The following is a 25,030-nucleotide window of genomic DNA, read 5'->3' on the forward strand; positions in this document are numbered from 1 at the left end:
CCTTGAGCCCTGTGGGGAGTTAAATAGAATGACTCCATAACCAAAGTAAACCACTTCAGGTCACCTGCTTCCACCCCACAGTTCACTCCTAACAGTTTCCATCTCTGTAGTCCTCAGAGCGAGCAGAAACAGGAATTCTTTCAATACATCCTCTGAAAGCCTCCGATGCCCAGTCCACTTCATATTGGACCTGTATGTTATTCATTTAGTTTCTGAAGGGATGAAACCTCATGCCCCTTCCTGATGTCTTCCTCAGTTTGTTTTTTTCCTTGCATTGACTCAGAGGAGTCCCTCTAGTGGTAAGGGATTAGTCACAGCATACTCAGTCATGATTAAAAATGCCTGCTCCACACACAACCGTACTCAGCAAATCAGCAGCCCCTTCTATAACCTTGGGGCCACTGCTCGAGGCTCATACCGACTGCAGAAGTAGAACAGTCTCTCAGTCCTTTATCTGCTCAGTTGGGAGGAAATAACATGGCCACTCTTCTACTCCCCCCCGTGAACTAAGGAACTCTGGCCAGCCATAACTCCCAGAACATAAGGACTGACTTCCCGAGCCCTCAGAGTCCTCTGACTGGTCCCCAATTTTGCTCGGAAAGCTGAGTGTGTGCAGACAGGCCCATAGAGCATCTTGAATGCAATAAAAAAAGGGGGGGGGGGAATAGTGGGCCAGGGGTGCTTAACCTCCACTGGAGCCACTTCTAAGATGGCCGTCATTCCTGCACTGCAAGAGCAGCTACTCGAGACCCAGCCTCCTCCAAATGTTTCCTGTGCTATTGAGCACTGCCTTCACCTTGCAGAGCACGCAGTGTCCCAAACCGATGCTTTCAGGCACAATCCTCACATCCGAGCAGGCCCGGCTGCATTCTGAGGGACTGCGCAGCATGGGGTCAGGCCAACCAACCATGGACTCACCCGAGCACCAGCAAGAATCCTATTGTGATCATAAGCTGGCCGTGGCCCCTTCACAACTATCACACCCGACTGCATTCTTTTGCTGGCACACTGCACCAGGCCACTTACTTCCTGCTGCTCAAAATTGTTGTTTTTTTTTGTTTTGTTTTTTTAAGAAATAGGAGTCACAGCAATACCTATAGCTGAAGGAGTGAGAGCGAGCTTGCCTAGGAGGAAGAGGGAACCAGACCACCTGTTTTCCATCTCCTCAGCGTCCGTGGCACGCCTTGCTGGGCGCCATCACCACAGGGTCTGCCATTAAACTCAATACCACCCACAGGGAAGGCGGTCAGCAGTTCAGCACACTGACCATTCAAAGCCCGGTGCTGCCAAAGGTAAACTCGAGCAGAGCTGCTACCAAGATTAAGCACAAGAAACTAACCCATTTATTTTTAACAAAACTTTAGCAACCTAGCGCAGACAAAAAGCAAAGAGAAGGAATACTTCCCTGCTCCTTCGGACTCACAGTGCAGAACTGCCAACTGATCCCAAGGCTACCTCGCGGGGGGATGAGGGATTTGGACCACCAGATGTCAACCCCATGGATTCCAAAAGGGTCACCGATCCCCTGCTTGTCCACCTCAGACCAGGGGCGATGGCCCCACCAGGACCCCACAACCCCCTGGGAGGATGCAGAAATCTTGACTTTTTTTTTCCCCTAAGCCTGTGCAGGTTTTACACCATCTGTCATCCACTGGAGATAGAGCAATACGGAGGGACTGCAGATGGCACACTAGGTTATGCTGCAGTGTCAGTAAAACTTTCTCTGTCTTCATTTGCAGGTAGGGATGCAAAACCCAGAAGTGTGGACTGATCTGGGTACATACAGGAAGGGTCGGTTGCGTGAGAACCAGCCTATGTAATCAGTGGCAATTAATATTTTACCTGGGCTGAGTGCTTCCCAGTTAGGTTGTTGACTGTTAAGAATCATGTGTAAGGTATAATCAGTTGTCCACAATTTGCTTTTCTAGAGATTGAGGCAGACTGATATCAGAGCAGACAATCAGCGAATCAGTTGTCTCCATCTCCTGGTAAGAGGGCATAACCCACCCCTGTGGATTGGCCTGCCTTCCTTAGAAGAAAGGAAATTAGCAGGTAATAAGTAATTTCTCCTTAGTGTCGTCACAGGAGTTCTGCAGCACAGCAACTGGGTCATCTTTACACAATTTTATCAAGCATTAGTAGCTGGATGTTCAGGCTCTGAGCACAGGTTTTGGTAAGAGTGTATTTTGAGCAGGTCTTTGTGTTCCCGCCCAATTTAGGGAAGCTCTGGTACATCCCATACATCTGGACTGATCTGGGGGTTGATAAGGGAAAACTTGGCCTTAGTTGCTAATTTTCTTTCCTAGAGTCCCATCTATCAGTCCAGAAGCCTGCTCTAATCTCTGTATGTATATATGTCAGAGGTTAACATTCAAATTCCTCTGTATAGAAACTTCTTCAGTTTTGTGGGAAATGCTTAGATAGTATATTTTCCCCTACTCATATATGGGAGAATTGTTTTAATATTGGTATTAGCTTGGTTACAGTTTTTATATTGAGGAATTGCGGGTGGCACACTGTATTGTGTACAGTCAGTAAAAGTAAAGCTGTTCTCTGTCTCCATCTGCTGGTAGGGGAGAAAAACTCATGTGTCTGGACTGATCTGTGGGACTCCAGACAAGAACCAATTTTCTCTTTGGGTTGCTTTTCCATAGGTTTATCACTTTGTACTTGTCCACATTTAAATGTCATCTGCCGTTTGGATGCCCACTCTTGCAAGTTCCTCTTGCAATTTCTCACAAGGAAATATTTCTTTATAGAAAAGGTGATAGAGGCATGGAACAGCTTCCTCTGGAAATAATGGTGGCAACAAAAACAGTATCAACATTTAAGAAAGCAAGGGACAATCATAGAATCTCAGAGGAAGGTGCTAGTAAAGTTGAAACATGAGGATGGGTAGATTAATTGGGCCTTACAGTCTGTCATCATAGTCTTTGTTGTGAGAGTTATTTACCTTTCAAATACAAAGACAAAGGGATACTCCATAAAACTGGTAGATTTAAAATACACTTTAAGAGGGGTTTTTTTTTTCAGTTAATGCACAATTAAGCTGTGGAATTGTCAAGACTAGCATACGAGGTGGATTTTTAAAAAGTCTGGACAATGTGCTAGAGGTTACACAGAAGAAATTCCTACTGTCCATGAATGTAACTTGCCTTGAGCTACCACTGAAAAGGCATGTGCTACATCTAAACACATGCATTAACTATTACGAGCCAGGTCCATGGAGATTACCGCTTCTTACTTCTTGGAGTAACAAGGAAGTGTTCTCCCAATTTTGATCTGCAAGCTATTTCCAAGTAACCTGAATTGGCCACTGTTGGAGATGGGAATCTGGGCTCCAATGAACCATTAGTCTGCCTCAAGCTATGCCACGTTATAGGTGCAGATAGTGTTTTTTTTTTCCCATCAAAGCAGGTGGGTTGAGTGTGAGGAACTTCTGGCATGAGCTCATGGAGCATGTACATTCCCTGCTGCTGGGTACAGATCATACACAGAGGTTGGCTCCTGTGTATGCATAGATACTGCACTATCGTATGCTCAGGTGTGGACAGATCCTACACTGTCAGCAACTGATGATTGTAGTTCCTGCCTTGCCACTGGGGTCAAGTGAAGATAGGGTGAGTATTTGTCCCTCTAGTCTCCTACAGGCACTGCTTCCCATCAGAAGTTTCCAGGTATGCCCTGCTGGTACCTGGCATTTCTCAGCTGAAGAAATCCTGTACCAGGGCCTGGCGAGCCTCCTCTGCTGCCTCTGTCACTACTTCCCTTGCAGCCTCCTCATCTCCCTGTGGTTCCTGGCTGCCAGCTTCTTCCATGCATGCTTCAATGCCTCGGGCCACCGCAATGTTGTGCAGCACACAGCAGGCCACAAAGATGTGGCAAACCTTCAGAGGGCTATACTGTAGTACCCCACCTGCTCGGCTCAGGCAACGGAAGCGAGCTTTCAATGCAGCAATGGTCTGTTTGATGATGGCATGGGTGCTGCCATGGGCATGATTATAGCGGTGCTCTGCTGGGGTCTGTGGATTCTCGATGGGTGTCATCAGCCAAGTCTTCAGGCTGTAGGCTCTGTCACCTAGGGAAGGAAATGAAGGTAAGAAACAGAACAAGGACAATCCTGCTTTGCAGACACCCTTGGAACTATCTCAGCACTTGAATTATGGTCTCAAGGAGAGCAGGTAATCTGTGCCCTGCCTTTGCTCTGTGCTAGTGTTTGAGGACAGATGGGTTCTGCCCTCTCCAAGTCTGTTAGTGCGAGGACTACCCGCTCCCTCAGTCTGTTGTTAGATGTGAGGAGAGGAGCTGGCTGGTTAGTGGCCAGGGAAATATTTCTGTCTGTGCTTTTGTGGGGGGAGATAAGTTCCTTCAATGTGTTAGGATAGACTCAAGGAGAGGTGTTGGCGTAGTATGTGCTATTCAGGTAGAGGAAACCATCGGGTCTGTGCTAGTGTCAAGAGGAGGAGCTCCCATAGGGGCCAATGTAATAAGGTGCGCTCAGGGCCAGTGCAAGTGTATTGGGCGCCCTAGGTGACCCTTGCGCTGCTCCCCTCCCCCCACCTACCTAGTTCAGCACTGACTGTGTGCTTCTCAGGGTTGCGAGCAGCACGCTGCCCGCAACCCTGAGAAGCACACAGTCTCTATTTCTCTCTGCCACGAGCGGGATAGGCCCCGCTTGTGGCACCACGTGGCTGCTCTTCGGCGCCCTAGGAGACTGCCAAAGTTCACCTAATGGACGCGCCGGCCCTGGGTGTGCTGATGTTCACGCATTTTACGGCACAAAGCCCTATACGGGAATGTAATAAGGGTTTTATGCACGGGAAAAAAGCGCCTATGAAGGAGCTTACAGACTGGCGGTTTTTCCTGCGCGAATATGCATGCTAATGGCATACAAAGAAGGTAATTAGCTAATCACAGCCAATGCAGGGAGCCGTGCTAATGCTAGTGTGGGTTTTTTACCACCATGGTCAGGGCATGAGTTACTTGTCAGCTCTTCTGGACCCATGCTAGCGCCCGAGTGTCCTGAAAACCACCTAGCTGAGCCCCTCTCTTGGCGTCAGAGTAGCTAGCTGAGCTAGGCACTTTTCTGGGCGCCCGATCGTATAAATTTGTGGTCAAGTAAGCGCCTAGCTCAGCACCTGCATGCCAAGATTAGCTAGGTGCCTTTCTGGGCTCCAGAGCATCATCTTTCTCTCAGCTGCCTGCCTGTGTTGGCACCCGAGTATCCAGACAGGTGCTCAGTTGGGCACCTATCTCACTGCTCTGCCAGTGTGAATTAGCATCCATGAAAATATTTGCTGTTTTCTGCAGCACAGTTATTTGAGATATTAAAAATACTTTCTAGGGTCATACTTTCACTTAATAGGGTGACCTGTTTGCTTGCTTGCTTTTATGCGTGGGTTCTGAGTGCAGATGCTGCTGCTTATTACATAGGCCATTACCATGTTTAAGTATGTGCATTTTTCAGTACAAATGTGGATTTCTGCATGCAAATCATTTGCATAATTTTTTTTTACATCTCCTGGAAGGGGCAGCTTCAGCAGCACACTCAGGCCGATACAGTACAGTGCGCTCCGGCTGTTAACCTGCCATTGGACTTGCGTTTTCCCTTTCCCCTTATTCAGTAAGGGAATGTGTGTCCAACCCCCCTGAACCTAATAGTGCCTGCAACATGCAAATGCATGTTGATGGCCCTATTAGGTATTCCCTAGCGATTCAGTAAGTAAAATGTGCAGCCAAAGGGAGGAGCTAATTTCTGCCGGCGCCAGGGAAGTGCACAGAAAAGCAGTAAAAACTGCTTTTCTGTGCACCCTCCGACTTTATCATGGTGATATTAAGTCAGAGGTCCTGAAGGTTAAAAAAAAAAAAATTTGAAGTAGGCCTGTGGCTTGAAAACCAGACACTCAATTTTGTCAGCGACCGGTTTCTGAACCCGTGGCTGTCAGCGGGCTTGAGAACCGACGCCAGCAAAATTGAGCGTCGGCTGTGGCTCCTGTCCCTAAAGAGGCGCTAGGGATGCACTAGTGTCCCTAACGCCTCTTTTTACCTGTTTCTCTACCACCTAACCTAATTTGTATACTGAATCTCGCGCACAGGAAAGTGGCCTGTGTGCGCGCTGGGAGAGCGGGTTCCCCCGCGGACATTACTGTGTCAGCCCGATAGTCATCAAAACCTGTGCTCATAACTAGCATCTGTTTTAGCGCAGGTCTTATTACATCGGCCCCATAATCTGCTACAGTAATCTCAAGAGGAGGAAACTTAAATCTGTGCTATTGGCAAGAGGGGGGGAGGAGCCTTGCCCCATCCCACCTCTGTCTTAATGTCAAGCAGAAGCACTCCCTTAATCAACTGGGGCAGGCTCAAAAATAGGCGCTAGCTTAATCTGTGCTAGGGAGGGGAGACCCATCTGTGCTCGTGCTAGGAAAGGAGCGACACCTCAGCACCGATCTGTTCAAGTGTCCGGGAGAGGAGCTCCCTTAATCTGTGCTACTGTCAGCCACTGCCAGGACCCACCTCGGGCACTCACCCAGCAGCCAGCTCGGCTCCTCTTGCCGGCTCTCGAAGATGGGCTTCAGGCTGGACTGGCTCAGGATGGCGGCCTCGGGCATGGAGCCCGGGAACTCGGCCACCACGTGCGTGATGGCGCCGCGGGCGTCGCACACCAGCTGCATGTGCATGGAGTGGTAGCGCTGGCGGTTGCGGTACAGGTTCTCGTGGTCGGCGGGCGGCTTCAGCGCCACGTGCGTGCAGCCCAGGGCGCCCAGCACGCGCGGGAAGCCGGCGCGGCCCAGGAACTCCCGGCGCGTGCGCTCGCGCTGCGCCGCGCCGCAGGGGAAGCAGATGTAGGCGTCGGCCCGGCGCACGAGCGCGGCCGTCACCTGCGCCACGCAGCGCGACATGCTGGCCTGGCTGATGCCCGCCGCGTCGCCCGCCGGCGTCTGGAAGGTGCCCGACGTGTAGAAGTTGAGGGCGGCCGTCACCTTGACATAGACGGGGAGGGCGTGGCTGCGGCCGGTGGAGGGCTGCAGGTCGCGCTCCAGGACGTGGCAGAGGTCGCGGATCATCTCGGGGTTGAGCCGGTAGCGCTGCAGCACCAGCTCCTCGGGCATGTTCAGGAACTGGATGCGCGTCTTGAAGACCCGCTCCTGCGGCACGCGGCGCCGGCGGCGGGCGTGGGCGCGCTGGGCCAGCAGGTAGAGGGCCATGGGCAGGGGAAGGGCCTTCGGCCGGGTCTCTCTCGCCCTCCCTCCCCCCGGTCCCCCCGCCTCCGGTGACGGGCTCCTCTCCCTCTCTTTGTCTCTCTCAGGGCGGGCCGCGTCGCCTCTCCCCCTTCCTTCTTCCCGTTGTCATGGCGCCCGCTCATTGAATTGTTATGGAACGCAACGTGCCGGAAGCCACCATTGGCTGCGCGCGCCCCCCCCCCCCCTCGGCCTGTTGACAAGCCGCGCCCGCCCGCCCTCATGAATATTAATTAGGCAGGATCGCCACGCTCCGGAAGCGTTTCCTCTTTGGTGGATGGACCGTTTCCGGTATGGGACTGGGCAAGAGGAGGAGTTAGTGACCTGCCGGGAACGTTTTTACTGTACGGGAGGAAGATGGAACCGGACGAGGACTTGGACGTGGAGTCGCTGCCACGTGGGGGTTACCGCTGCCGCCTCTGCTTGCTGCAGGTGGCAAACCGTGAGTGCCTGAACCCGGGGTGGGGGCGGGATGACCTCGAGGGAATGACTAGCATCAGGTGATAAAAGCCCCTGTGTATCAGCGGTCCTTGTGATATATTGTGCAGTAACTGTATAACAGTATAATACAGTAGTGCAGGAGTAGCCTAGCGGTCAGAGCAGCAGACTATGAACCAAGTTTAAATCCCAATGCTGCTTTTTGTGACTTTTAGCAAGTCTCTCTTTTCTCTCTGAGTGACATGCCTCAGGTACAGACTAACTGACTGGCCTCAAGTACAGACGTACAGACAGACTGACTGACTGACTGACTGACCGACCTCAGGTACAGACTGACTAACTGACTGACTGACCGACCTCAGGTACAGACTGACTGACTGACTGACCTCAGGTACAGACTGACTGACTGACTGACCTCAGGTACAGACTGACTGACTGACAGACTGACCTCAGGTACAGACTGACGTACTGACTGACTGACAGACTGACCTCAGGTACAGACTGACGTACTGACTGACTGACTGACCTCAGGTACAGACTGACTGACTGACAGACTGACCTCAGGTACAGACTGACTGACTGACTGACTGACCTCAGGTACGTACTGACGTACTGACTGACTGACTGACTGACCTCAGGTACAGACTGACTGACTGACTGACTGACCTCAGGTACAGACTGACTGACTGACTGACTGACCTCAGGTACAGACTGACTGACTGACTGACTGACTGACCTCAGGTACTGACTGACTGACTGACTGACTGACCTCAGGTACTGACTGACGTACTGACTGACTGACTGACCTCAGGTACAGACTGACTGACTGACTGACCTCAGGTACAGACTGACTGACTGACTGACCTCAGGTACAGACTGACTGACTGACTGACTGACCTCAGGTACAGACTGACTGACTGACTGACTGACCTCAGGTACAGACTGACTGACTGACTGACTGACTGACCTCAGGTACAGACTGACGTACTGACTGACTGACCTCAGGTACAGACTGACGTACTGACTGACTGACTGACCTCAGGTACAGACTGACTGACTGACAGACTGACCTCAGGTACAGACTGATGTACTGACTGACTGACAGACTGACCTCAGGTACAGACTGATGTACTGACTGACTGACAGACTGACCTCAGGTACAGACTGATGTACTGACTGACTGACTGACTGACCTCAGGTAAGGACAGACTGACTGACTGACTGACCTCAGGTACAGACTGACTGACTGACCTCAGGTACAGACTGACTGACAGACTGACTGATCTCAGGTACAGACTGACTGACAGACTGACTGACCTCAGGTACTGACTGACTGACAGACTGACTGACCTCAGGTACAGACTGACTGACATAATAAGGTGCACTCAGTCTAGTACATTTATTTGTAGTTGGCCACACAGGCCAATGCAATATCTTGCGCCGCTCCACCTCTCCCGGGTACTTGATTTAATGTTTAAATCGGCTGCCGCTGTGAAAAGGAGACGCTAGGGAAAATTTTACATTTCTAGTGCCTCCTTGACATAGGGCGCTCAGGAGAAGTGGCTGTCAGCGGGTTAGAAAAACGGACCTGTGCACAGCTACGGATTAGGAAAATGGACGCTGGTTAATTGAGCATCCCTTTTTCTAATCTGACTGCTGGAATGCCTTTTTTTTTTGTGTGGGGGGGTTCTCCTTTTTCAGTTCCTCCAACTTGATTTCGCCAAGATATTAAATCTGAGGAACTACAGAAAAGTAGTATTTTCTACTTTACTGTCAACCTTTTGGGCTCTTCAGGAATTAACGCCTGCTTTGGGACAGGCATTCATTTTTGCGGCTAAAAATGTGCACCTCAGGCCACATTTTCTTTTTTTTTTTTTTGTTGCATGAGGGAAAATAGCTATTAGCACTCATCAACATGAATTTACATGTGATGAGCGCTTTTAGCTAAGCACGTTTTGGACGCGCTAACCCCCGTTTTGCATTGGTGGGTTAGCGCGTCCAAAACGCCACAGTATTGCATTGGCCTGAATAGTAGCATCTAAAGCAGCAAGGAGATTAGCATGTCTAAAATGCATGCCCTAACAATATCCAATACTGCATATTGCCCATTGCATTTAAGCTTCATGTAAATGAAGACATTAGCTATTAACTGCCCGATGCAAGAAAGTGAGCCCAAAGGTTGGGTGCCCAACGCACACTTTTTAACGCCAGAAAATTAACTCCTGCTCTGGAGGTGGAGTGAAGCTTACTTGCGGTCAGGGGCTCATGAGAAATATAAAAAAATGTGGTCCTCCTTGATGCGATAATTATGCCCTTTACAGGGTAGGGTTGTTTAGAGAGATTGGTATTAGTTATCTGGGGTTAAAACAAAACATACTATGTATATAGAGAGTAGTGGCGTGGAGCGTGATGATTAGCTAAAGAAAATCTTTAAAAAAAACTCCTGAGTGATTGCTTTCCCTTTCTGTAATTTCATGTAAGCTATGCACTTTTGTAGACACGCACCATGCCCGATGCAATAAACCTTTGAGCGCCTTAAATGCACATTTCTCTTTAGCGCGCCCTTTTTGTATGCCACTCCACTTTCTCATTTAAACATGGCATTGGGCGCACAGGAAATGTGGATGTGTGCGTGGTTGATTATTTATTCTTTCAAAAATACAAAGACTAGAGGACACTCCATGAAGTTAATAAGTAGCACATTCAAAACAAATCAGAGAAAATGATTTTGTGTGCGCAGCTTATTGCATGGGCCTGTTAGATTGTAAACCCTCTAGGGATTGGGAGATACCTGAATGTAATCAGTTTTGAAGTGCCGAAAAGTGGAATATAAAGATTTAAAGTAACATTGTAGTGTATACTATTCTAGTAATCTATAATACTGTGAAGTATAATATAATGAAACTAGTAGTAAAAGCCTGTCCAAGGACAGAGAAATACTGTGAAATATAGGAAGTACATAATTAAGATATATGGTAGTAGAGAGTGCAGGCTGAGCTCAGGTGTACTATGTGGTAGGAGAGAGGAATAGAATTGGAGAGTGGATGGAATGGTTCCCCTATGAGGAAAGGCTAAAGAGGTTAGAGCTGTTCAGCTTGGAGAAGAGACAGGTGAAGGAGGATGCTAGAGGTCTATAAAATCATAAGTGGAATAGAACAGGTCGATTATTTATTCTTTCAAAAATACAAAGACTAGAGGACACTCCATGAAGTTAATAAGTAGCACATTCAAAACAAATCAGAGAAAATGATTTTTTACTCAGTGCACAATTAAGTTCTAGAATTTATTGTTGGAGGATGTGGTAAAAGAAGTTAGCGTAGCTGGGCTTTAAAAAAGGTTTGGACAAGTTCCTGGACGAGAAGTCCATAAACTGTTATTAACCAAGTAGGTTTAGGGAATAGCCACTACTTATCACTGCATGGGATCTACTTAAGTTATGGCATTTTGCCAGGTAATTGTGACCTGGATTGGCCACTGTTGGAAACAGGATGTAATTATTGGCTGGCCACATGAGGTTTGTGACCAGCCAAACCTAATCCACACGCTGCGAAACACCGCTGATGCAGCAGGGATGCTGCCCTGACTGCCAACTTTTAGGCCCGTCTAGATGTGCCACTAGTTAAAAGGCCCCGCAGTGGGAAATCCCAGGACCAGTACCCCTCGATGATGTTAATGACCCTACTATTTAAGCCTCTGTCACTCTCCCTGCCTCGCCTCAGCAATGGGTCTCCTGCCTTCTCTAGGAGAGCATGTTGCCTTGTGTGTTCCTGATTTCTGCCTTGCCTTGTCTCCTCCAGCCTAACTTGCCTTATCTGTCCCAACCCTCCCTGCCTAGCCTTAGATTGTCTACCTGGTTTGACTCTTGCTTCAGACCTAGACTGTTCTTTTGCTTGCTGCCTGTCACTGACCATTGCTTTGAACCTGGACTATGCTCTTTTCACTGCCTGCCCCAATCCTGGTGATTCTCTGACTTCTGCCTGCCCCAACTTCAGCTTGGCCCTGGACTCTCTCTTCGCCATTGCTCTGTGGGACCATTGCTTACGTCATACAGCCCCTGGAATCTAACACCCGAATCTTAAAAGCCTGGCGTGTGTAAAAACCGGGGGATACCCGCATGGCCAGGCCGTGCACGTGCCGAGCACATTTTAGAAACAGTGCGGCCTCGCGCATATCCACTGGTATGCGCAGAAGTGCTGGGCCATCAAGGGGGGGGGGGGGGGGGCTGGCTGGGACAGCTGTCCCGGGGAAGTGTGAATCTGTTATTTACACTTTCGAATAATAGAAGGACTAGGGGGCATTCCATGAAGTTAGCAAGTAGCACATTTAAGACTAAGCGGAGAAAATTCTTTTTCACTCAATACACAATAAAGCTCTGGAATTTGTTGCCAGAGGATGTGGTTAGTGCAGTTAGTGTAGCTGGGTTCAAAAAAGGTTTGGATAAGTTCTTGGAGGAGAAATCCATTAATGGTTATTAATCAATTATACTTAGGGAATAGCCACTGCTATTAATTGCATCAGTAGCATGGGATCTTCTTAGTGTTTGGGTAATTGCCAGGTACTTGTGGCCTGGTTTGGCCTCTGTTGGAAACAGGATGCTGGGCTTGATGGACCCTTGGTCTGACCCAGCATGGCGATGTCTCATGTTCTTATGTTTCCCATATGGTCAATAAATGTACTTTTCCATGTTCAAACAGTGCTGACATGGACTATCTTTTGCTGAACAAACTGCTTCATCAGGGGAATTGTACTGGTAGATCATTCCATATTTAATATAGACCACAACGCCACAAAAATTTCTCAAATCTGCCACATTTCAAAACTAAATAACTTGCACATGCTCCCGAAATGGAATGCAGTGCCTAAGAGGAAAAGGAGTTCCAAGAGAGTCTAGATCAAGAGCTGGCAAACCCTTGGCATGCGTGCTGCCTGAAATCCAGTATTACCTCGCCGCTACAAGCAAGTTCAGGATGGCAATGAAATCCCGCTTCTCCCACTGACATTCTTCTGACCTTGGGCGAGTCATTTTGAACATAAGAAATTGCCATGCTGGGTCAGACCAAGGGACCATCAAGCCCAGCATCCTGTTTCCAACAGAGGCCAATCCAGGCGACAAGAACCTGGCAATTACCCAAACACCAAGAAGATCCCATGCTTCTGATGCAATTAATAGCAGTGGCTATTCCCTAAGTAAACTTGATTAATAGCAGTTAATGGACTTCTCCTCCAAGAACTTATCCAAACCTTTTTTGAACCCAGCTACACTAAGTGCACTAACCACATCCTCTGGCAACAAATTCCAGAGCTTTATTGTGCGTTGAGTGAAAAAGAATTTTCTCCGATTAGTCTTAAATGTGCTACTTGCTAACTTCATGGAATGCCCCCTAGTCCTTCTATTATATTCGAAAGTATAAATAACCGATTCACATCTACTCGTTCAAGACCTCTCATGATCTTAAAGACCTCTACCATATCCCCCCTCAGCCGTCTCTTCTCCAAGCTGAAAAGTCCTAACCTCTTCAGCCTTTCCTCATAGGGGAGTTGTTCCATCCCCTTTATCATTTTTGGGATGGGACTTGTCATGCCGGAATACTTACCACCATTGTACAGTGCTGTACAAATAAAAGTTAGACAGGCACCATATTTTAGGTGCCCAGTGTCTTTCTGGCTCTGTCGTTTGGTTATCATCAAGCATTTTGAAAGCTGTCCTGAAATTGTTTAGTAGTTGTAACCACATGTGAATTTTTCTATCACAGAAGGAAACTAAAGCCTTTTTGAAATTTTTACACATTAGCTTTCTGGGTAAGGACCTATGAGCCTTGTCCGGTAGGCCCTGTTCACTGGGTCTTTATTTCCACTTTTTTTGGCGCTTCAGAACGGATTACGTTCAGGTACAGTATCCCCCTCAATCCCTGATCATTCTTCTCATGTCCTTCCTCCCTTTAAATCTGTCCCAGGCATGCTTAAATCCTGTTAGTCTGGTTACTGTCCCCACTTCTGGGAGGCAGTTCTGGGTATCTACTTACTCTCTGGGCAGAGAAGTATTTCCTTTGAGACTCTCTCCTCTCTTCCTATCAGGCCCTCTTATCCCTTGAGCTGCTGTTTTATTTTTATTATTCTTGCGTTGATCACAGCCAACAAAGAATGCAGTTTCTCTAGGTACAGGAGAGTTATTTAACTCCGCAGTGCTTGGACCTAAGACAGGGGCTTTGCGAATAGAAGTGTTTATTGCCGAGAAGGAGATTACACTTTGATTCCAGTTCCACCCCCTGGTCTCTGAGTGTCTCTCTTCTACTCTCGTCTCCCCACCCCCCCCCTGTGAGGTGAGCTGCAGTCCTCCCCAGGCTGAACAGCGCTCTCTCCCTGGCAGGACCAAGCCTGGAGGATCACCTGCGGGGAAAGAAGCACCGGAAGCTGGCCGAAGTGCGGGCCCGCAGGAAATCTCAGGAAGAGAAGAGCGTCTTCGTCAGCGGCTTCCGGAGAGACACGTCCGAGCTGGAGCTGTCGGAGTATTTCCAGAGCTTTGGGCCTGTCTGTAGTGTAGTGATGGATAAAGAGAAGGTACCAGCTGCTCCTCTCCTCCTCCTCTTCTATAGCCAGGGCTAAAATACCCCAGCAGCAAACTTCAGGATTCTCGAATTCGGCACCTGCGATGAGGAATGTGCTGCTTTAGCAATTATTTCAGAGGGTTTCACGGGTGGGGGGGGGGGGGGGCACTTCTCTCTGCTTAAGAGTACCAGCCCCTGAATTGTGTCCCGTCTCCTCCTCCAGGGCGTCTATGCGATTGTAGAGCTCCAGGATGAGACGGTGCTGCAGATGGTCCTCGCCCAGCCCCAGCACTGCATGGACGGGCAGAAGCTGCGGGTGAAGCCTCGTCAGAAGAAAGAGTTTAAGTACATCCCGCCCAAGAAGCAAGGGGCTGCCAGGGGCCAGGAGCTGAGCCTGGACAAGCTCTCCCAGGCACTGTGCCTCTGCAGCGACGTAAGTCCTCTCCCGTACGGCAGTGTCGTAGGGGGCACCGAGCGGCACCCGAGCCGGGGCTTCTCCTCCATGATTGGGCACAGAATGTTAGCTGGGGTGGAGGAGATGAGGGCAGGGTTCAAGGTGCTGAGATTACCCCGTGGCTTCCACATGGGCTGTGGGTAGGTGTGAGAGGAGCCTAAGGCTAGGGCAATGAGAGCGAACGGTGGCCGATCTTCCGTAGGTCTGTGGATGGGCGATTGGCTGCTGAGGTTGCCCCAGGGAGGAGGGTGGGGTGGAGCGAAAGGTATGAAATGAGGTTATCTTGGGGCTTTGTTTACTTCACGGCATCCCTGGCCCCGTGAATGGCTTTAAGGATGCTGACGTTACCCAGGATCTCCCCTTTTCTGCAGGTGGATGAGCAGATGAAGCAAGTGGTCACCCTTTTCCAGTTCTCGGAGAACGAGCGCAAGCTGCGGGAGCTGCTGGTCACGCTACTTCAGGAGGTTTTTTCTGAGTTCTTCCCTGGTAGGGTCCCTTCTCGGTGAAGGCTCCGTCTGATTGCTGTTCTGCCTGTCCGCCGTGTGGGTACAGCTGCAACTCTTGTCTCCGCAGGCTGCGAGGTTCTGCCCTTTGGCTCCTCGGTGAACAGCTTTGACGTGCATGGCTGTGACTTGGATTTGTTTCTTGATCTGGAGCACACGCAGACTTTCCAGGCATCCACCAGGAAGCCCCAGGAAGAGGAGGTGAGAGCCCCCACCCCCTGCGTACTTTTCCCCTATTGCTGTCCAGGGGCAGTGAGAGACCCCTCTTCCTTATTCAGCCCCCCCCCCCCCCCCAGGGGGAACCTTTCCTGGTGTGCATTATCCCCATGGCTCTGTCTCTCTCGTTTTTGCCCCCGAGGATAAGGACAGGGCCGCCCTGGACTCCCGATCGGAGGACTCCATCCTGAGTGACGTGGACCTGGAGTCGGCAACGGTGCCCGAAATCCTGGAGCTGGTGGCGGCGGTGCTGTGCCAGTGCGTCCCGGGAGTTTACGGGGTGCAGGCCCTGACGGCCGCCCGCTTGCCCGTGGTCAAGTTCCAGCACAAAGAGTCCACCCTGCAGGGCGACATATCCATCAACAACAGGTGAGGGGGAGGGGAGAACGTGTGCATGGTGACGCGAGAAGGGGGGGGGGGGGGGGGCAACGATGCGGGCTGTCACTTCCGTCGGGGGGGAAAGGGAACGGGACCGGGCTGCCCTGGCAATCTTTCCAGCAGCAGGTGTGAGGTTTGAGGGGAGGGAACAATGCTGCTGGATGACATTTTTTTTTTCATCAGTGGTTGAGGAAGGGAGGGGGCAGTGTTGCAGGGGCTGGGGGAAGAGAGGGGGCTGTGCTGCAGGGTAACATTTCCATCACTGGTTAAGGAGTGGAGGGAAGGGGCAGCGATGCAGGGTGTGGCCCATTTTCTTCAATGGGTGAGCAGTGGGGTTGGGTGGGGGAGGAGCATCTCCACGAGTCACGAATGTGGTTTATGGGATGGGAGAGTACAGGGAGGAGGGGACATGGCGCATGGAGTAGAGAGAGGCCCAGGGATGGGGATGGCTTGCAGCTTTCTCCACAGGTTGCCATTCTGTGACTCAGCCGCGTGAGGGTGGGGCCCGGGGGCATGCGCTTTGCTAAAACCCTGCTTCTCTCCCCCCCCCCTAGGTTGGCCTTCTGTAACACGCGGCTCCTGCAGGTGTACGCAGAGATGGATGAGCGGGTGCGCCCCCTGGTGTACACGCTTCGTTATTGGGCCAAGCAGAAGGAGCTTGCAGGTGAGCCGAGGGATGTTGGGCACCTTGCTTCTGACCTCTTTCCTTCCTTCTGTCGCTCAGGGGTTTGGGTTTGGAGGGAACGAGAGTCATTGTTTAAGGACTGTGTTTGGGGTTTTTTTGCGGTGGGGAGAGAACATTAGGAGGTTGTAATGCCTCTCTTTTTCCCTCCTTCCTCCTTTTGTTTCCCCTCAGGAAACCCCTTTGGAGGGGGGCCTCTGCTGAATAATTACGCGCTGACGCTGCTGGTACTCTTCTTCCTGCAGACCCGCAATCCCCCTATCTTGCCTGCGGTTTCCCAGTTGAAGAAGCTGGCAGGTGAGTGGTGGCTCTTACGACCGAGTGTTTCCCAAACCAGGCTCGCAGCCCACTGTGTTAACATCAAGAGGCCACCCCGTGAGCAGAGAGGCAGGGAATCCAGAGGTAATGGAGAATTAGGTCTCTGAAACGGGCATCTGCAGGGAGTGTGCGCCCATGGTCATTTTCATTTATTAAAATGTTATATTCCACCTGTCAAACGTTATCTAGGTGCTAAAACAAAATCCACATGCAAAACATAAAATATCATAAAAATACTTTAAACAAACCTAACATAACTTATCTAGTTTGCTGGAATGAATTTGTTTTTTAACAGAAAATAAATTAATAAAATGGAGCAACAATAGCAGTACTGGCAGTATAAAATCGCTGAAACCAATTATAATAAGAGAAGCTAAAATAATTACTACAAGAACTTACTGTATTGTGTTTAACTCATGTAGTCACATGATGCTGTGAAGGTAGCCGGATGTGTTTCCACTCAGCCTCCCTGCCATCCATCCCTGACAGGCCACATCCTGCTGAACTAAGTGCTGATTTGTGTGCCCACCGTTTTGGGAGAAGTGAGTGGCAAGGGTCTGCAGGTTTTTTTTTTGGGAACAGGTCACGTCTAGCAGGCTCGCCGAAAAAAAAGAAAATGAAAAAAATCAAGATGGCCGACAACAAAACAGAGGGAGCGGTTGAAGCAGCTAATACCGATGTCCTGATCGAAGCAGTCACGTGAGCAGTGGGAAAAGGCCAACAAGGGATGTGAAGTTTGAAGCGATATTCACTAAATTTGATGCGCTTGTCAGGTGGTTTAGTCAGCAACACACAAAGGTTGTTCAAAATGACTCGTCCAAGGTCAGAAGAACGTCAGTGGGAGAAGCGGGATTTCATTGCCATCCTGAACTTGCTTGTAGCGGCGAGGTAATACTGGATTTCAGGCAGCACGCATGCCAAGGGTTTGTCAGCTCTTGATCTAGACTCTCTTGGAACTCCTTTTCCTCTTAGGCACTGCATTCCATTTCGGGAGCATGTGCAATTTATTTAGCTTTGAAATGTGGCAGATTTGAGAAATGTTTGTGGCGTTGTGGTCTATATTAAATATGGAATGATCTAGCAGTACAATTCCCCTGATGAAGCAGTTTGTTCAGCAAAAGATAGTCCATGTCAGCACTGTTTGAATATGGAAAAGTACATTTGTTGACCATATGGGAAACATAAGAACATAAGAACATGCCATGCTGGGTCAGACCAAGGGTCCATCAAGCCCAGCATCCTGTTTCCAACAGAGGCCAAACCAGGCCACAAGAACCTGGCAATTACCCAAACACTAAGAAGATCCCATGCTACTGATGCAATTAATAGCAGTGGTTATTCCCTAAGTAAACTTGATTAATAGCCATGGTGAGACCGCACCTTGAATACTGTGTACAATTCTGGTCGCCGCATCTCAAAATAGATATAGTTGCAATGGAGAAGGTACAGAGAAGGGCAACCAAAATGATAAAGGGGATGGAACAGCTCCCCTATGAGGAAAGGCTGAAGAGGTTAGAGCTGTTCAGCTTGGAGAAGAGACGGCTGAGGGGGGATATGATAGAGGTCAAGTTGACTTAAGGAATAGCCACTGCTATTAATTGCCCAGTAGCATGGGATCTTCTTGGTGTTTGGATAATTGCCAGGTTCTTGTGGCCTGGTTTGGCCTCTGTTGGAAACAGGATGCTGGGCTTGATGGACCCTTGGTCTGACCCTGCATGGCAATTTCTTATGTTCTAATGTTTTCCTATAAATATCAGCCTTTTTTAGCATGGGAATAAGGCCAGTAAATTGTTGGCCTTGTTGGTTAAACGTAAACTCGCAGCCAAATACATTGCCACAGCACATGATAAAGAGAACAGCATAGTTAAGTCTACAGAGGGGCTCCAGAAAATATTTCTAGACTATTTCCCACAGCTTTATTCACAACAGAGGATGTAGAAGCCAGAGACATTCGTGCTTCTGCAGCTCTCAGATGTGCAGCTAGAATGCCCCAGTTCGTATTGGGGAGATCCGATATAGGATCCAAAGAGCCCCTTATTATAAAGCCCCGGGTTGCGATGGCCATGGGGGGTGTTTTCACAGTACTAATAGATAAGGTGTCCCTGCCTTTGTACTTTAATTATTCTCCTGCCCAAGAAGGATCTACTTTTGCTGGAATCCTAGAGACTTATCACTGTTAAATTTTGATATAAAGTTATTAACTAAGTTCCCTGTAACTACCCGGATCAGTTCAGACAGTGGGTTGAGCCTCCTGTCCAGCAGAGGGAGACAGAGGAAAAGCTGAAAGGGGATCCTATATCAGGACGGTGCTCATCCTGTGTCCCTTCAGTATTTCTCCGTCTTCAGCAGATGAAGGCAGTTGAACCTGTGGTTCCCTCTCTCTAGCTGTTTTTTCTCTCTCTGGGAATTTCTTCCTACCTTTTGGTTTTCTCAGGATCAAGCAAGTATTGATTACATAAATTAAAAAAAAAAAAGAAAAAGAGGAAACTCAAGGTTTTGTTAAGTGCGACAGATCTGTCTCACAGCTCTTACAGGGTCCTAGGGGGGATTTTCCCCTTGAGTACTCAGCCTAGGATTCCTTATTCCCAGTGCCTTTTGCCTGGCTGGGGTTGATACTGATGGTCCAGTCGCTCCCCCTTTGTTTGGGTGACCCCAGAGATGATTCATGCCTTGGGTCCCATTGCAGAGGTGAATCAATGCCTCTGCTCTTGTACTATTTCAGGCACCCGCGATTGAATTTGTCCTGAAGTGCAGGGGGAAAAGGAGAGCGGCAGGGCTGATTCACCTGCTCCCGCTCGCAATTACTGCCAGGCTCAGCTGATTTTGCTTCTCCTCCGCGGCAGCTTGTTCCCCTGTGCTCATGCCGCGTTCAGCTCTCTCGCGATGGGCTGTGCTCCATTTTTTTGCCCGGCGGGGAGGGACCCCCCGCAGCGGCAGCGAAATCGGCGGTCCATGGTCGGGCCATCAAACGTGCTCCCAGGCCAGCCCCCTCACAAAAAGCCGCGGGAACGGCGGCCATTTTCTCATCTGATCTGGTAGCAGATTTGGGGCCTGAGGGGGGAAGGGAGCCTGATTTTTGTAATTCGCCGCCGGATTTAAGCCCCGTGGACTCTCCGGAGGCAGTCCCTGACCCTCCCCACCAGGTTCCCCCCTCCCCCTTTTCCCGGGAAAGCTCACCACCGTTTTTCCATGGATTTTGTTCTCTTGTTGCACAAATCCCATCTAGTGAGTCTGGAGGAGCAAGATGATCCCATCCCCCCCCTGGCAAAAATGCCCGATCAGGAGTCGCTTTTGTACATCCCATTGGTCCTGAGTCCATCTGCTACATGCTAGGAAATGGAGAAATTACTTACCTGATAATTTTGTTTTCCTTAGTGTAGACAGATGGACTCAGCAGACCACCCACAGTTGCCCAAGAGTGGTTCAAAGGATTCGCCCGTGGAGTGGAAATCGATTCCAAGAGATTACGGGTAAGCCGTCATCCAATCCCTAGATCAGAGCATCTGTAATCTTACTGGGGTTCAGTGTTTGTTTGGTTAAGTATAGTTACAGTTATCCATTTTTTAAATTATATTTGAAATCAAGTTTCTTCGATAGTATGTCCACAGTGGCTTTTGAAGAGAATACTGAATGGCTGAGGTCACTGCAGGGGGTATATCTAGGGTGACGTCACCTTTGAAACCTGACTCTGTCTCCATCTGCTGGCAGGGGAGCTCATAACCCATTGGTCCTGAGTCGGTCTACACTAAGGAAACCGAAACTATCAGGCAAGTAACTTCTCCAATTCAGGTACCTGCTTTCTATTCCACCTGAAAAAAATCTTTCTGAAAGATAACGAAATAAACCAATTCAAAACAGCGCCGGTGTTGACTTCTTTTGAAAGAATGTGTAAAACTGGACACTAGTGCCACCCACACCCCCCAAATTAAATTGTTAGCTGAGATGGAGAAGGGGCAGTATTGGATTAGGGGAGAGGTTAACCCTTTTTTCACCTTCCCTTGCAGGTGATGGGGAGAAATCTGTCGTAGACGGCTGGGACTGCAGCTTCCCTAGAGACCCTGCCAAGTTGGAGCCCAGCTCTAACATGGAAAGTCTGTGTGAGTGCCTGGGGGTGGGGTTAGAAGTCTGACGACGTTCCCTTACATTTTATTTTTATTTCCAGGGTATTTATATGCTACATATCCGCAGCTGTAGGCGGCTTACAATAAAAACAGTCCTCAAAGCCATCCACATAAAACAGGAAGTGCAGAAACACGGATGCATTATTGCCTTATTATTTTGAATCATCTAACCTATGTAAGACAGGAGTTAGCTAATGTTTGGGCGAGTGGGGGAAGCCTGCACTGCTGTTGCACGTGGATAAGCAGGGTATTAAAATCACTGTGAAAGGGGATGAACTGTTTTTATACATGCTCTGTTTCTTATGCCCTTCCTCTGGGCATTCCCTGCTTATGGTGAGAGAAGGGAAGGTGGTCTGGCTGAGCTGTTCGTGTGAGCCATGGTGGCAGTTCTCTTAAGAAGCAATTCTGACCCTGCCCTTGCTTCCTTCCCTCCAGGTTCTGTCTTGGCTGACTTTTTCCGCGTCTTTGCCGACTACAACTTTGCCGGCGCCGTGATCTCGCTGCGGGAGGGCCAGGCTCTGTCGCCGAAGGATGCCCTGGCTGCGGAGAACTGCGGCGGGCTGAAACTGGGGGCCCTCAACGTCCAGGACCCCTTTGAGCTCGGCCACAACGTGGCGGGGAACGTGAACGAGAAGACCGCCCTGCGCTTCCAGAGCTGCTGCCGGGATGCTGCCAAGTACTGCCGCAGCCTCCAGTACCAGCGCAAGTCCTGCAAGGGCAAGGCCTGGGGGCTGGTTAGGCTTTTCCAGCGGGGGGACGGACCCGAGGCCTCCCGGACAGATGAAGATCCTGCTGCAGAGGACGGGCTGGTAATCAGCCTGCCCTCCCCTCTGCAAATCCTAACAGAAGAGCAGAGCAGGGACTTGTGCGGCACAGAGAGCTTGCAGCAGCTCTGCTTTCAGAAAGTGTGCATTGCCTTGCATTTTGTGCTGCAGGATGTGCTGAAGTGCATCGTGTCCCAGGACGAGGACAGGGAGAGCATGGTTGTTGATGCCGAGGAACCCGTGCCCCTGGACGAGGAGCCTTGTGTTGGAGCCAAGCGCAGGATGGTGGAAGGGGGCGCGTTGGTGCCGGACAGTAAAAGACAGCGACGGGACGCTGTGGCTTCCAAGGAGGAGAAGGTGAGCTGGCACTGTGCTGTCTGGCACCGAGTCTGGTTAGGCCGGCGGAAAATGCGTCGGGAACTTCAGCGCCGTGCCGGCGCCGGTACCTGCCAGAGCGCCGACTCTCTGCAGGCAGAAGCAGAGGTAACTGAAGCCTTAGCCCAGCGGGAGAGTGGAAGTAGGCCAGCTCAGCCCTTGTTGACTTTTAGAGTCTGCATCCTCCGCACCGGTGCCACCGCCCAGGACTGCAGAACAAATCTACACTTCACCCCCCTCCAGGATCCTGTAGCTCTCTTCCAGGACTTTTTCCACTTCGTGCAAATCTTTCTCCCCAAGACGGTGGCGAGATACATCCAGAAACATGAGCTGGACAGCCTTGTTGGAGCGACTGAGAGGCTGGGGCAGGAAATGGATTTCTAACCAAGGAGGAGACGCACCTTACTTAGCTTGTGAGGGGAGCAGCCACTGAGATTCTTTGCTGGGATCTGTGCCTCTGATGCAAAGTAGGATTGAATATTAGGATGTTTCTAGTCAGACGTGTGGGTCTTAACAGCTTGCTTCCTCCCTAAGAAAGCTGGTGCTGTATAATAAACAGTGACGTTGCTGGGCTTGAGTTCCCCACGCTGATTCTTAATCCTTGGTTTTTTGGAACATTACCTCTGACGTTTTTTACTTCAACCTTGCCCAGAGCAATCTGGCAGCTACCGAAAGCTGGGAGGGTTACTGATATAATTCCTGGCAGGGGTCTTTTACTGAAGTTGTTCATGTGTAATTCTGAACTCTGGGTGAGGTTTTGGTGGTGGCCTAGGTTGTAGGGGACAGTTTTACATGTACAGTCAGAGGGACAAACAGCACAGTAGACAGCAGTGAAGATTTTATGTGATTTAGAGTGATTTATTTATTTATTTAAAAATGTTTATATACCGCTTTTACAAACAAAGTTCAGTCAAAACGGTGTACAATATAATCATTCAAAAACTCAAAATATAAAATAAAGCTCAATTAAAAAATTACACAATGTAAAAATATAAACAAACTTAAAATCATAATTATTAAAAATAAATCATAATAATACAAGTAAGATGCCATATGATTAATGTATGGAGAGTGACTGATTATTTATTGGGTGTAATTTTGAATGCAATTTGAAAGAAGTGTGTTTTTAAAGATTTTTTGAATTGTTTTGAGTTTGATATGGATCTTAATGAATCTGGTAGTGCATTCCAAAGAGTTGGACCTGCTATCGAAAAGGCTCAAGCTAGTTGAGAGTACATCAAGCTAGGTCCAGAGTACAATGTGCAAATCTCATCTTTTCATACCCTGTTGACACTTCAAATCACATAAAATCTTCACTGCTGTCTACTGTGCTGTTTGTCCCTCTGACTGTGCATGTAAAACTGTCCCCTAAAACCTAGGCCACCACCAAAACCTAGTTGCCCTTTTTATAGTAATATTCTTATACGAGAGCCTTATAAGGTCTCTCTCTCTTGAAAATTACCCTATCCACGCCCCCTTTTTTTTATCACGGGCGTTATTCTTGCAAAATGTATGGCAAAATGATAAATCTAGGCCTAAGTGTGTAGCTGGTTCTTAGCCTGCTGCTCCAACCACTAGCTGCATCTGTTACTGGTCTTAGTGGCTCTGCGTAAGCAACTTGATGCTTGGGAACTTATCCTAATACCAATAGAGTGCTCCTAGAGAATAAAGACGGTGAGTTTACAGGCACAGTAACTTCAGTGGGTTTTATAGAATAAACATGAAAATGAAAACTGCTTTCAGAATCCAAAAAAGGGTCCCATGAAGTCCAGAGTCCGGATGGTAGCAGAAACAACCCAGATGAACAGTCCAAAACAGCTGTCCTTCCAGATGTGGGCAAACCTGTTGATTCTTCTCCTTGCTTTTTCTCCTTAGGAGCCATGTTGTGTCTGTTTTGACATTACATTCATTATCCGTTAGAATTGGCTGTTTGTTCATTGATTATTAACATACTTTCTATTGGTGTATATGTTAATGCTTAAACTTTTATTTTTGTTATAAACACATTTTTCCTAAACTAAGTTGACTAACGTTCTTACAGCAGTGTGTATTCTTAGGTTTGGCCCTGCACAGAGTTACCGTAAGGCCTAATAATTATTGACTCACTTACAAATGCTGATAAGCTAGTAGTACCATAAATTACAGGTATATCTGTTTGCTGATACTGACTTTTAAGTTTATTAGGCACCATCTTTCATCAAAGATACAAGTGGTTACTATTGTCTTTAAGATTTTCTTTCAGTATATGAGGTCAGCAGACTTTTGCTTCTGGGAGTGTGCAAAGCTATAAATCTATTGGGGCCTTAAGGGAGAGAGCTTAGTGCTCACGCCCTGTCTCTGCAGGATGCGCTTTCAGCATTGTTCTTGGGGTGGGATTGATGGCTGGTTGGGGGGGGGGTCTCTCCATGGGGCCCCAGCTGAGAAGGGAGAGTCATTTCTTCAGTGTGAAGTGATTCCCTTTTCTCCTTCCTTCGCCTACCCCCCTTCACTGCCAAAGAATTCACCTGGTATTTAACCTCATCTACGTAATGTTTTCAAAACATTAAACACCTTCGTTTGAATTGCCTGAGTTTTTAAGTAACATCAGTGCACATACTTCAGTTCATACTTGCATAAATAGATGCACCTTAAGTTAGAAATATAGAAATTTAACAACAGAAAAAAACAAAACCTATGTGACCCATCTGCCTCTATTTTATTAACTGCCTCTCTCTGCCCCAAAAGTATTGCAATTTTATGAAAGGATGCACTTATGTTATAAAAGTATGGGAAAATTAGGTTCTTACCTTGATGGTTTTCTTTCCTTTAGTCCCAAAGATCAGTTCGGGCAAGTGGGCTTTTCTCACCTAGCAGCAAACGGAGTCAGAGATGAAAAGCTTTACAGCGCTGCTGGTACATAAGGCCGTGCGCCACCTGCAGTTGCTCAGTATAACTTGTAAGCGAGCTAAGGAAAACCAACTAGTGTTACAGGTTCCTCCTGAAACCGTGCACAGGGGAG

At 48.8% G+C, this 25,030-nt stretch overlaps 2 protein-coding genes across 3 annotated transcripts; one reads left to right on the plus strand and one right to left on the minus strand.

The window, feature by feature from the left end:
- Window positions 1–231: 231 nt before the first annotated feature.
- Window positions 232–7,227, minus strand: LOC115098336 (putative nuclease HARBI1). The gene is made up of 2 exons (XM_029614878.1): window positions 6,527–7,227; window positions 232–4,078 (listed from the first exon to the last, which is right to left on the minus strand). Exons 1-2 carry the CDS (start codon window positions 7,203–7,205, stop codon window positions 3,705–3,707), a joined length of 1,053 nt encoding a protein of 350 aa, XP_029470738.1. The 5' UTR covers window positions 7,206–7,227; the 3' UTR covers window positions 232–3,704.
- A 174-nt stretch (window positions 7,228–7,401) lies between these two features.
- TUT1 (terminal uridylyl transferase 1, U6 snRNA-specific) lies at window positions 7,402–22,884 on the plus strand. 2 transcript variants are annotated; one of them, XM_029614876.1, is made up of 10 exons: window positions 7,402–7,680; window positions 14,044–14,234; window positions 14,445–14,654; window positions 15,047–15,161; window positions 15,249–15,379; window positions 15,537–15,763; window positions 16,327–16,436; window positions 16,629–16,751; window positions 20,777–20,869; window positions 21,329–22,884. In XM_029614876.1, exons 1-10 carry the CDS (start codon window positions 7,596–7,598, stop codon window positions 22,414–22,416), a joined length of 2,373 nt encoding a protein of 790 aa, XP_029470736.1. In that variant the 5' UTR covers window positions 7,402–7,595; the 3' UTR covers window positions 22,417–22,884. The 2 variants fall into 2 exon arrangements, with proteins under 2 accessions (XP_029470736.1, XP_029470737.1); XM_029614877.1 differs by lacking the exon at window positions 14,044–14,234.
- Window positions 22,885–25,030: the final 2,146 nt, after the last annotated feature.

This window comes from Rhinatrema bivittatum, chromosome 8 (genome assembly GCF_901001135.1).
Source record: "Rhinatrema bivittatum chromosome 8, aRhiBiv1.1, whole genome shotgun sequence".
Classification (NCBI taxonomy): domain Eukaryota; kingdom Metazoa; phylum Chordata; class Amphibia; order Gymnophiona; family Rhinatrematidae; genus Rhinatrema; species Rhinatrema bivittatum.